The following is a 12,462-nucleotide window of genomic DNA, read 5'->3' as shown; positions in this document are numbered from 1 at the left end:
ACATCGTGTTGGAAGTTCTAGCCAGAGCAATTAGACAAGAAAAACAAATACAAGGCATCAAAATTGGAAAGGAAGAAGTAAAACTATCACTGTTTGCAGATGATAGGATACTATACGTTGAAAACCCTGAAAAATCCACAGCAAAACTACTAGAGCTAATAAATGAGTACAGCAAAGTAGCAGGTTACAAGATCAACATTCAAAAATCTGTAGTGTTTCTATACACTAGCAATGAACAAGCTGAGGGGGAAATCAGTAAATGAATTCCATTTTACAATTGCAACTAAAAGAATAAAATACTTAGGAATAAATTTAACTAAAGAGACAAAAGACCTATACAAAGAAAACTACAAAAAACTGTTAAAAGAAATCACAGAAGACCTAAATAGATGGAAGGGCATACCGTGTTCATGGATTGGAAGACTAAATATAGTTAAGATGTCAATTCTACCTAAATTGATTTACAGATTCAATGCAATACCAATCAAAATCCCAACAACTTATTTTTCAGAAATAGAAAAACCAATAAGCAAATTTATCTGGAAGGGCAGGATGCCCCGAATTCCTAAAAGTATCTTGAGGAAAAAAACGAAGCTGGAGGTCTTGCGCTGCCTGGCTTTAAGGCATATTATGAAGCCACAGTGGTCAAAACAGCATGGTATTGGCATAAAGATAGATATATCGACCAATGGAATCGAATAGAGTGCTCGGATATAGACCCTCTCATCTACGGACATTTGATCTTTGATAAGGCAGTCAAGCCAAGTCACCTGGGGCAGAACAGTCTCTTCAATAAATGGTGCCTAGAGAACTGGATATCCATATGCAAAAGAATTAAAGAGGACCCGTACCTCACACCCTATACAAAAGTTAACTCAAAATGGATCAAAGATCTAAACATTAGGTCTAAGACCATGAAACAGTCAGAGAAAAATGTAGGGAGATATCTTATAAATCTTATAACTGGAAGCAGTTTTATAGACCTTACACCTAAAGCAAGAGCACTGAAGAAAGAAATAAACAAATGGGAGCCCCTCAAAATTAAACACTTTTGTGCATCAAAGAACTTCATCAAGAAAGTAAAAAGACAGCCTACACAATGGGAGACAATATTTGGAAACGACATATCAGATAAAGGTCTAGTATCCAGAATTTATGAAGAGATTGTTCAACTCAACAACAAAAAAAGACAGCCAATCCAATTACAAAATGGGAAAAAGACTTGAACAGACATTTCTCAGAAGATGAAATACAAATGGCCAAAAGGCACATGAAGATATGCTCAACATCCCTGGCCATTAGAGAAATGCAAATAAAACCACAGTGAGATATCATCTCACACCCACCAGAATGGCCATTATCAACAAAACAGAAAATGAAAAGTGCTGGAGAGGATATGGAGAAAGAGGCACACTTATTCATTGTTGGTGGAAACGTCAAATGGTGCAACCACTGTGGAAGGCAGTTTGGCGGTTCCTCAAACAGCTGAATATAGAATTGCCATATGACCCAGCAATACCACTGCTAGGTATCTACTCAGAGGACTAAAGGGCAAAGACACAAATGGACACTTGCACACCAATGTTTATAGCAGCATTATTTACAATTGCAAAGAGATGGAAACAGCCCAAACGTCCATCAACAGATGAGTGGCTAAACAAACTGTGTTATATACATACGATGGAATATTATGCAGCTTTAAGACAGAATAAACTTATGAAGCATGTAATCACATGGATGGACCTTGAGAACATTATGGTGAGTGAGACTAGCCAAAAACTAAAGGACAAATACTGTATGGTCGCATTGATATGAACTGACATTAGTGAATAAACTTGGAATATTTTGTTCGTAACAGAGACCATCAGGAGATAGAAATAGGGTAATATAATGGGTAATTGGAGCTGAAGGGATACAGGCTGTGCAACAGGACTGGATACAAAAACTCAGAAATGGACAGCACAATACTACCTAATTGTAATGTAATTATGTTAAAACACTGAATGAAGCTGCATCTGAGGTATAGTTTTTTTTAATTTTATTTATTTTTATTTCTTTCTATTGTTTTATTTCTTTTTGTTGTCTTTTTATTTCTTTTTCTAAATCGATCCAAATGTACTAAGAAATGATGAATATGCATCTACGTGATGATATTGGGAATTACTGATTGTATATGTAGAATGGAATGATTTCTAAATGTTGTTAGTTAATTTTTTAATTAATAAAAAAAAAGTCTATCGTATGGCAGGGATGTATTTTGAGAGAAAATTAGGATTTCTCACTGGGGAACTTGACATATCAAAAGCATTTAGAGGCAGTTTTTCTTGGGATTTCTCTTTCCTCTGCCTTTGCAGCATTTTAACATCTATCATAAGGTAGCCAATCTGTTTTTGTTTCTTTGGCTGTTCAAAGCAAATACCATGACATGAGTCAGGTTAAACAATGGGAGTCTATTTACTCAGTTTTGAGACTGGGAAAATAACAAATCAAGGCATCCTCAGGTGATGCTTTCTTCCAAAGACTGGCTGCCACTTGGTTCCTGTCACATGGCAAGACACATGGTGGGATCTCTCCCTTTAGATTTCAGCAATTTCAGTTTCTTCCTTCCATGGCTTTCTCCCCATCTGAATTCCATTCTCTTATAAAGGACTCCAGCAATGGGATTAAGACCCAAATTGATGGACGTGGGTTACATCTTACTGAAGTAGTCTCATCAAAAGGTCCTACATACAATGGGTTCACACCCACTGGAATGGATGACATTTAAGCACTTGTTTTTCTGGGGCACATACAACTTCAAACCACAACACAATCAGATGTCTAGTAGTCCGAGAATGACTTGGTTAGTGATGGGCAGAAACAGCCCAGTCCTTCCAAGTACTCCCTTGCATGCTTAGGCAGCCCATGGTTGTAAGTACCTGCAGAGACCATGGGCAGGACAGGGTCCCTGGAGGTCCCACTCCCTAGCTACCTGCCCAGGAGAGGCTCATTGGCTGTGTTTTAGGTTTGGGGGGAACTAAATGATTTAGTATCATAAACAGGCCTTTGTAGGGCATGTCCTGTGGCCTTTATGACACACCCCCTGGACACCCATCAGCAAGTTACACAGGGGGACTAATGGGCAGGACTGATGACACTTCTACAGATAGAAGTCAAAGACCTAATTGGTGAACAAGTCATCCAGTGGCATTAGCCCAGGGGTCCCTCACAAAATGGAAGCAGCATGAAATTAGTGGACGAGACCTCTGGTTGAATTTGCTGAGTTCCAGTGTCATCACACAACTGTAGAAATAACAAATCTGCATATTATACTGAATTTCTATCTGAAAAGGGCAATGAAGCAGCCTGAAAACAGATTTGGGATTTATAGTTAAACAGTGCATAAATCTCATACACACACTTATATCCTCTGCCAGCAGAAACTCTGTCAAACTGACAATAAAGAAATATAAAAAGATAGAAATACACCAAGAATAGAATTGGAGAAGGGTTTGGGAATTTTCGAAGAGTGCATTATTAAAAAAGAAAAAAAAAAACTAAAAAATACAAACCTTATACAAAAGCAGGCAAGTAACCATGATGTACTGCATAGTTCCACTGTGAAGAACATTTGCATGTCATAAACAATGACCCTGCCTGTCCATCTAACCCACCAGCAACCATCCATGCTGGGCACCTGTTGTCCTGCACTTTCAGTTCCTTTGTGGTTGGGGGAGGCCATCTGTCTAGTTGTGGCCCATGAGCTGTGAGCAGAAGTGCATTTCATTGCAACTTTGACTGTTCCTAGAGCTCTCGCCCTCCCATCTGGCAGGGCCTCCAGCAGGGTTTGAGACTTGGACCCCCTCAACCCAGCCATGAGGACCTGGGCCATGAGGAGCTGAGCTGGTGCACCCACTGTGGCAGATATGTAGTGTGAGCATTCACTTTTATTTTATGCTGCTGAGATTTAGGAGCAGTTACAAGAGCCTATCCAGATGGATCCTCAGACGTTTTTGCCACACTGGGAGGTGGGGTTTGGCAGTAACTGCTGCTGTCTTTCAGTATTGAGTCTCCACTTCATTTTCATTTTAGATGGTCTGAGCTTAGGAGTACATTTCTGAATGTTCTTTGTGGCCAAGCGTGACCACACAACAGATAAGAAGTGAGCAGAAGTGTCCTAAAAAGTTGCATATACTCCACCTGCTTCCCCACCTCCTGGTGAATGGAGTGGACATGTGAAGGCAGCACAGGGAGGAGAGCCACCCCGAAATGATGAAGCAACTGGGTCTGGACCATCTCTGGAGCAAAGCCACACACTTCTCATGTGCATACCAGCTCTTGTTTGCACTTGAGAAATAAAATTCAATGTTATCTAAGCCACTAATACCCGTTATCACTCTTCAAGCAGCCAGCATATATCCTATGAAGTGGAAGGAAGGGAAGGGTGCCCCTGGGTGGCAGCAATGGCTGCATAAAAGAATGCCTAAAGTTGGAAAATCAAGAAGAGACAGTATAAACTTGTTATTTAGCAGTGTGCACAGAAGTGTCTTAGAGAATTACTAACAGTTTAAACTCTATGAATGCATATTTTTGTTAGAAATAAAAACTAAATATCAAAGAAAAAACTGCAAATAAAAAAAAAGAAATTTTCTTGGGAAAACAATAGTTTGCAAGGAAGAAAATGTTTCCATAGTACATTATACAGCTCAGCAAAGAATAATATTTATGCTGCAGTAAAAGCACTAAATACTGACTTGGTAACAATTTTGATATAACTACACCAGAAATGAGAAGCTGAGAGGTGTCCAAGTCATGTTCTCATGTGTCCACCAATAGCATCTGATCTGGATAAACCAAGAAAAGAGCAATATGGACATGGTTCAGAGTCAGGGAGGTAAGTGACTAAAAAGGAAGAAAGCGGCTGCCTCCACCAAGGTAGCTGAGTGCTGAGGTCAGGGCCTGTGATGGCCCAGCATAAACCCACTGGTAGTACTTAATGTTTCCAAGTATGTGCCTGCAATTTCTTAGATAAAAATGAAAATTTATTTCTGAAACATGTGCTTAAGAGGGTATTGAAGATCGACTCTCTAAGGCCCCATTATTTCCTTGCTCAGCTCTCCCAGGTGGACGTGGATGGAGCTGGTGCTGGAACCCCAGTGAAGGGCACCTGTGTGTCAGGGTGCAGTTCCCAGGGCCAAGGGACTCTCCAGGAACATTCAGTCATGATGAGCGATGGCTGAGCACGGACTCAGACAGGCGCCATGATAAATGCTGAAAACCCACATTCTCACAGAAGCCTCCCACCAGTCACCCTGGAGAGTCACACAGGTGGCAAGTATCCCTGGGCCTGAGCTCAAATGCTTCTTCATGGCTGCTCCCAGGCTAAGTATTTTAAATACAAGTAATTATAAATAAATTATAAATTAGAAATATTTTGTATATATACTAAAACATCCTTGATGAGGAAAGTTAATTTCTGCTTTTTATGTTTTATATGAATGGGGTTTTATCTATTAATAGTGTTGTAATGTGGAAACTTTGCTGCAAACACCAAACTGCCATATGGGCCTTGTGAGTCCTGTTCATGGCAGCTGGCTTGTGCCTGGCACACAGTAGGCGCTCCACAAGCATATTTGAAATTAATGAGCACACTATCACCATAGCCCCCTGTGCTTTCATTCTGTACAGTGGTTCTAGGGTATTTTCTATCATATCAGTTAAATTTACTGTACAGTTATAGCAAACAGGAAATGGGATTAAGGCATGGCAAATGTTGACATGTTCAACAAATAGGAAAAAATGCCTATTTAGCAGGGCCTCAACCTAGACCACGGTCAGATTTGGACTCAGTTTATTGTTTGCCTGACAGGGTTATGAACACACCTCAAGCAGGAGGCTCTGCCCACACTCCAGGATCCTGGGATGGAACCACTGGGACCCTCCGTGGGGCTCTGGGAACCTGAGGATGCTCTGAGTCCACAGGGCATAGCCACAGCCTGAGCTGTGGCTTGCAGCTTGTGGCAGTTAGATTCAGTTGTCAACTTGGCCAGGTGAAGGTACCTAGTTCTGTTGCTGTGGACTTGAGTCAATAGTAGGTGAACCTCATCTGTTGCTAATTACATCTGCAGTCAGCTAGGAGGCGGGCCTGCTGCAATGAATGACGTTTGACTTAATTGGCTGGTGCTTAAATGAGAGAGCACAATGTAGTACAGCCTAAGTAGCTTGGCATTCCTCATCTCAGCACTTGCAGCTCAGCCTAGGCCTTTGGAGGTGCAGAAAGGAATCACCCCAGGGAAAGTTGGAACCCAGAGGCGTGGAGAGAAGGCCAGCAGAGACCATCCTGTGCCTTCCCATGTAAGAAAGAACCTCAGTGAAAAGTTAGCTGCCTTTCCTCTGAAGAACTAACAAAATAAATTCCCTTTTATTAAAAGCCAATCCATCTCTGGTGTATTGCATTCTGGCAGCTAGCAAACTAGGACACAGCTACAAAACCCACTCCTGAACCCATGACTTTCGCCTGCTCTACCTTGATCTCAGAGTAATGAATGCTTTTTACCCGAGAAGTGACTGCTGAAAGGGTTCCTCTTTTCCCATGTTTTAAAATGGATTGAAAGCACTGGCTCAATGTTCACCTCCTGCTCTAAAAAAGCACAGCCCAGGAGACAGGAAGGTGGAGTCCAGAAGTTCCCAACTCTCTGAAGCAGCTGTACCTTGCTCATCCTTTCATCATTCACGTCTGGCTAGGAAACTCACCTTTCTGGTCCTGTTAAACCCTGCCTTGAGATCAGGTGAGAAAACAGGAAAAGGCCTCCCGAGATGGAAAGGGGCATAAGGAAATACTGCCTCCCTGAGAAGAAAGCTTAGCCCAGAAAGGAGCACGTTGCCAGGGATCCCCACCTCTGCCCCCGAGCACTGCCTTTTCCATGTGAGGTCCCTCTTGATGGTCTGGGACGAAAGGACAGCTGCTTCCTTTGGAGACTCTTGTTTAAATGTGAACAAATGATGCTTTCCTCTTTTCCCCTATAATATAGCCAAGGAAAGCATTCAAATGAAGAAACCTTGATAAGCCACTTTACCAGTGGGCATCAAAGGCCTGGGGTCCTTACCTCAGCCCTGCTTCCTATGCAAAGCCAAGAGAAATGACTCTTTCCTACTTCCTGATAAAATGCTGCCTGGAATAACTGGCTTGTTTTTTAAAAAACTGAACCCAGAAGAAGCTTCTAGCATAGATGAAGTCTCGTGAAAAAGTAGCACACCACTGTGGAGAAAAGGGGACAGATTTTTGAGGGCAGGGAGTGAATCAGATAATCAAGTAGTAGTGCACCCATAGTAACTGCGACAGTCATCAAAACTAACAGTTAAGTGTGTCAGAGGGATACATTATCAGGTAATATATGCACCATTATTGATGATGAGCAAGGGAGAGAAAAAGGCAGACAGTAGGGTAGAAAGACATTCTTTATAAATAAAAGGTTCACTTGTGTCAGTATTCACATTAGAAAAATACACATTACTTGAAAGAGACCTTCTTTGGATAAAATACATACAGCTATCAGATCACAGTTCCGACTCAGCTTCACTGAGAGGGCTCTGCCTCCACTGTTTCTGGAGGAACCCGCTCTGATGGGGCCATCTGCAGGATAGGCTCCTCCGCCTCAGTCACAATGACGATATCCTCCTCCTGAGACATGACCGTACCTGAATGGGACAAGATAATCCCATCCGATGTCTGAATGAAAATGTGTTCCTGTCCCTGAGACAACAATTCACGGCACCTGTTGGTGAGTTCAAAAGCCATGGCTTCGCCTACAGCCAGAATGCTCTCCAGCTCTCTCTGACTAGCAGACACCTCAGTCCCACAGGACAACTGGGGAAAGTCACCCACGTGGTTTCTCAGATCCCCTTCCGTCAACAGCTGACGCCCCAGCTCAGACTCAGCCCTGTGGACAGAGTCTTCTGGCCCAAGGTCCAGGGAGAGAGCATTCTCAAGCACAGGGGACACAACATCCACAAGGGAGACACTGCTGGGGCTGGATGGTCGGCTATCAAGGCGGGAGCCGTGCATCACATGGAGGTCAGCAGCCCCACCAGGCCGCAGGGACTCCATGCCTCGGTCAGATCCCGTGGGGCTGCAGAGACCTGAGCTGCTCAGGCAGTCCCCGGAATTCCGATCTGCAGAGGGTTCCTGAGCATTCTCTTTGGGGAAGGCTGCTACCCACTCCTGGGCCAGCTTCCCAGGCTGTCCTGAGTGAGAGTAAAGAGCCAGCCCATTCACATTCTGGTACAAGACAGTGGAGTCTGCATTCCCACTCCTAGCTTCCAAGTCAGCAAACGCTTTAAGCTGCTGGCCTGCATGGAATATGCTTTGTTCACCATCAGAAAGTATCACTGCATGACTCTCTTCAGAACAGTGAGCAGGATTCCCATTTACTTGAGGGGCAAAACCTAAACAGTTCAGAAAAACAGGGTAAGCACGCATACCATGTCATGGCCATGTTATGTTATGAACTCATCATCCAACAAAGGCCAGGCAAACCAATTTTCTTGCAAAAACAAGCAAAACAGAAACTCCCCTTGCAATTTTTTTTATTAGTCCCTATTATCTATTCACAAAGAGAAATTTTGTATTGAAAATATATTCCAAGAGCTGCTCAACAGTATAATTTTTTTTTTTATCTACGCTGTATGCACAATGGGGTTCTTAACCAGATGCAAAAGGAGATCACCTGAGACCTTCAAGTGGGCTCATATCCACACCCCACCCACCCTGGACTTCCCAGGGTGGAGGCCAATCTGTTTGGACACACCACAGACCAAGATTCACTGTCCTGGACTGTGGGAAAAACACTGTTATTTTTCTCAGGGTCCTGGCACCTACTACACACATAGCACATAACAGATGCTCAAGAATTAAACTAAATTGTTGGACTGCTGAATTAGCTTCCAAGTATGGATGTAGCAAAAAAGAGGTGACAGATGGGGCTGGGGATTCCAAACAGGTGCCAGAGAGGCTTCGTTTTTATCACTGAAAAACCTTTTAGGGATCCAGAGTTTTCCTATAGATAAGTAGTCAGTTCTAAAATGGAGAATGCCTCTCCCAAGTGAGACTTTAAGATTAGGCAAGGGATTAGGCCAGATCTCAGAGTTGAGAAAGTTGTGTAACTCTTCTCAATGTGCCACACTGTCCAGGGTGTACAGCTGACAGGCTCTGGCTAGAGCAGAATAAAAGCAAATGTGTGTCTTGTTTTCACACATTAAACCTCAGACTGGTCTTAAGAGACCACTCTCAGGAAAGCCAAGCTGAGAGGAAATACTCCATGGTACCCAGTCCCTCCTCTCAGGTCTGCCTGACCTGCTTTGGACCCTCCTGGATTCAATCATTCACCAGGAGGCAGTGCTTAATTGTAATAAGGGACTCAAGAAAACCCAGAGATCTAGAGACTAATGGGCAATGAATACAGAACAATAGAACACTGGGAGGTTCTCTTAAAACCAGCCACAGGGCAACCATGCCTGAAAAAAAGAGAATCCTGGACACCTCTGAGAGCCCACAAGGGCCCCTGAGTCATGGGAGCACATGCTACAAAGAGGCTTTTATCCTTACCGGCTGCAGGGGCACACAAGGGCCTGGGCTCCTCCTGGCTTCGGCTGGGGGCAGCAAGAGACTCAGCGGTGTCCTTGGGTGGGGTTTCTCTTCGAGGTCTTTTCACAGAGGCTGGCACCTCCTCTATGACCTGCAAAGAGAAGCCCTGATTAGCTAAGAATATGATGAAATAGGCAAACCTGGACTTTTTCTTCCTAGGGAACAGTATTGGGAGTTTAAGAGAGCTAACCACAATAATTCAACACTGAACAAAGAGTAACTTGGCATCCACTTAATAAAGCCATGCCCACCTCATTTTCACGCTTTTGTCTGCTAGCTTCCTCTGGCTCCGCCCTGTGAATCTCTTGGCTGCTGCATGCAGGTAGAACACAGTCTGGGTGTATTTCTCTTTTTCTCAGGAATTCTTCTGTGATTCCTAATGACTCAGCAACCTGAGGAGAAAGGCGTCAATAGAAAGAGAGGGGCTTCACTCAAGACAGACAAGTATCCAAGAGCAAGTCAACTGTTCTAGTTTGCTAGCTGCCAGAATGCAATATACCAGAAACATAATGGTTTTTAAAAGGGGAATTTAATAAGTTGCTAGTTTACAGTTCTAAGGCCGAGAAAATGTCCCAGTTAAACAAGTCTATAGAAATCTATACACATCCAATCTTAAGGCATCCAGGGAAAGATACCTTGGTTCAAGAAGACTGATGAAGTTCAGGGTTTCTCTCTCAAGTGAGAAGGAACATGGTGAACATAGCCAGGGTTTCTTTCTCATCTGGAAAGGCACATGGTGAACACAGTCAGGGTTCCTTTCTCATCTGGAAGGGTACATGGCGAGCAGGGCATCATCTGCTAGCTTCTCTCACTTCCTGTTTCATGAAGCTCCCCGTGAGGCATTTTCCTTGTTCATTTCCAAAGGTCACTGGCTGGTGGACTCTGCTTCTCGTGGCTATGTCATTCTGCTCTGCCCTCTCTGAACTGCTTTCATTCTCCAAAATGTTTCCTCTTTTATATGACTCCAGAAACTTATCAAGACCCACCCGAATGGGTGGAGACATGTCGTCACCTAAACCAGCTTAACAACCACTCTTGATTAAATCACATCTCCAGGGAGATGATCTGATTACAGTTTCAAACATACAGTATTAATAGGGATTATTCTGCCTTTATGAAATGGGATTTAGATTAAAACATGGCTTTTCTAGGGTCCATATATCCTTTCAAACCAGCACATTCAACCCTCTGGACCCTACAAAAGATATGTTTTCCCCACATACAAAATGCATTCATTTCAAACAATATCACAAATCCTTAAACCATTTCAGTAGCAATATACATGAAATACAAAGTTAGAAACATATAAACTCCTATCAAAGTTAGTTACAGGCATGGTCTGTTCTAAGGCAAAATAATCCTCTGGCTTTGGACCTTTGAAAACTCATAACAAGTCATTTGCTGCCAACATACAAAGGAGGAACATAGGATACATATACACGTTTCCATAGGGAGGAAGATCACAGAGGTCACTGGACCCATACAGTTTTGAAGATCCGCAGGGCACAGTCCATTAGATTTCAAAGTCTGAGAATCATTTATCTTCAGTGCTTCTGAAAGTGGCAGTCCCACCCTTTTCAAGGGCCTAAGCAGAGGCCCACCTCTCTCTAAATGTAACCTTGGGGGATATTGGAGAGACCACTTTTTCCTTGGCTCCACCCTCTCCAAGCATCAGGGCTGCACCCAGGCTCTCTGCCATCTCTGGGGCACATGCTCAACCCCTCTGTGTGGTGGCAACTAGGCTCTCCCAAAACCTCAAGGACTATGCTTCACCCTCTCCAAGGCCTGAGGCGGCATGATTCTTCCACTGCAATGAGGTGGAAGGCCCATCCTCTGCCTTTGGGGCAAACTCACCCTCTCCATGGGCTTGGGGGGGTCCACTCTCCTGGCCCGAGGCTTCTTGACTTCAGACCCTGGCCTCCATGGTTTTGCCTCTGAAGTTATTTTTCCTCCAATGTGTCCCTTCTCTGAACCATCAGTCCAGACTGGCAGCAGCTCTGTTAACACATGTCCCACAGCACTCTCATTGGCTTTCTGTGCAGTAGCCTTGGATCATGCCCCGAAGACATAAGGAGTTTCCACAAATCCTTCCTGAATAACTCCATGTCCAAGCCTGGCTTTCTCTGAAGTGGCTGGCTGGTTCCACATTTGATTAAATCCTCACATGGGGCACTTTTCTCTGGGGTCTCCCTTCCTGGAAGCCCAGAATTTTTCAGAATATCAATTTCTAGTTTCTTTGTACCCAAGAATTCAGTTATCAGCTTATCTCTTTCCTGTCACATTTCACTATAAGTTGTGAGCAGAAACCAGGCTGCACTTTTCACATTTAATGTGGAGATCTCTTCTGCTAAATATCCAAGTCATGGCTTTTAAAATCAGACTTCTAGCCAAAGCCACTAGTCAACTTTGCCAGATTATCTGCCATTTTAAAACAAGGATCGCATTCCCTCCAGTCTAATAACACATGCCTCATTTCTATCTAAGGCCTTATCAAAAGTATCTTTAGAGTCCACATTTCTACCAACAGTCTCTTCAAAGCATTTTAGGCCTTCTCTATCAAGCTCCTCACAACTCTTCCAGAATCTTCCCTGTATCTATTTAAAAAACTGTTCCAACATGTTTGTTATATGCAAACTGCAGAAGCAGCACCCCACTCTCCAGTACCAAAATTTGTTCTAGTTTGCTAGCTGCCAGAATGCAATATACCAGAAACATAATGGCTTTTAAAAGGGGAATTTAATAAGTTGCTAGCTTACAGTTCGAAAGCCAAGAAAATGTCTCAATTAAACAAGCCTATAGAAATGTCCAATCTAAGGCATCCAGGGAAAGATACCTTGGTT

At 43.3% G+C, this 12,462-nt stretch overlaps 1 protein-coding gene across 5 annotated transcripts in view; it reads right to left on the bottom strand.

Annotated features, from left to right (window-relative positions):
- The window catches only part of ZNF839 (zinc finger protein 839), an 81,920-nt gene that overhangs the window by 5,037 nt on the left and 64,421 nt on the right, over positions 1 to 12,462 (bottom strand). For 2 of the 5 annotated variants that reach the window (XM_077123592.1, XM_077123593.1), the window contains exons 6-8: positions 9,874 to 10,014; positions 9,584 to 9,713; positions 7,197 to 8,424 (exon numbers count right to left, since the gene is read on the bottom strand). In XM_077123592.1, the coding sequence (XP_076979707.1) occupies positions 7,556 to 8,424; positions 9,584 to 9,713; positions 9,874 to 10,014 (1,140 nt within the window). In that variant the 3' untranslated portion in view covers positions 7,197 to 7,555. Of the gene's footprint in view, positions 1 to 7,195; positions 8,425 to 9,583; positions 9,714 to 9,873; positions 10,015 to 12,462 lie in introns of those variants that run through there. The other 3 variants (XM_077123590.1, XM_077123591.1, XM_077123594.1) reach the window with 3 other exon arrangements.

The sequence above is a fragment of the Tamandua tetradactyla genome, chromosome 12, assembly GCF_023851605.1.
Source record: "Tamandua tetradactyla isolate mTamTet1 chromosome 12, mTamTet1.pri, whole genome shotgun sequence".
Classification (NCBI taxonomy): Eukaryota; Metazoa; Chordata; class Mammalia; order Pilosa; family Myrmecophagidae; genus Tamandua; species Tamandua tetradactyla.
The sequence above is the reverse complement of the archived record's forward strand: the minus strand, read 5'-3'. Positions and strand labels throughout refer to the sequence as shown.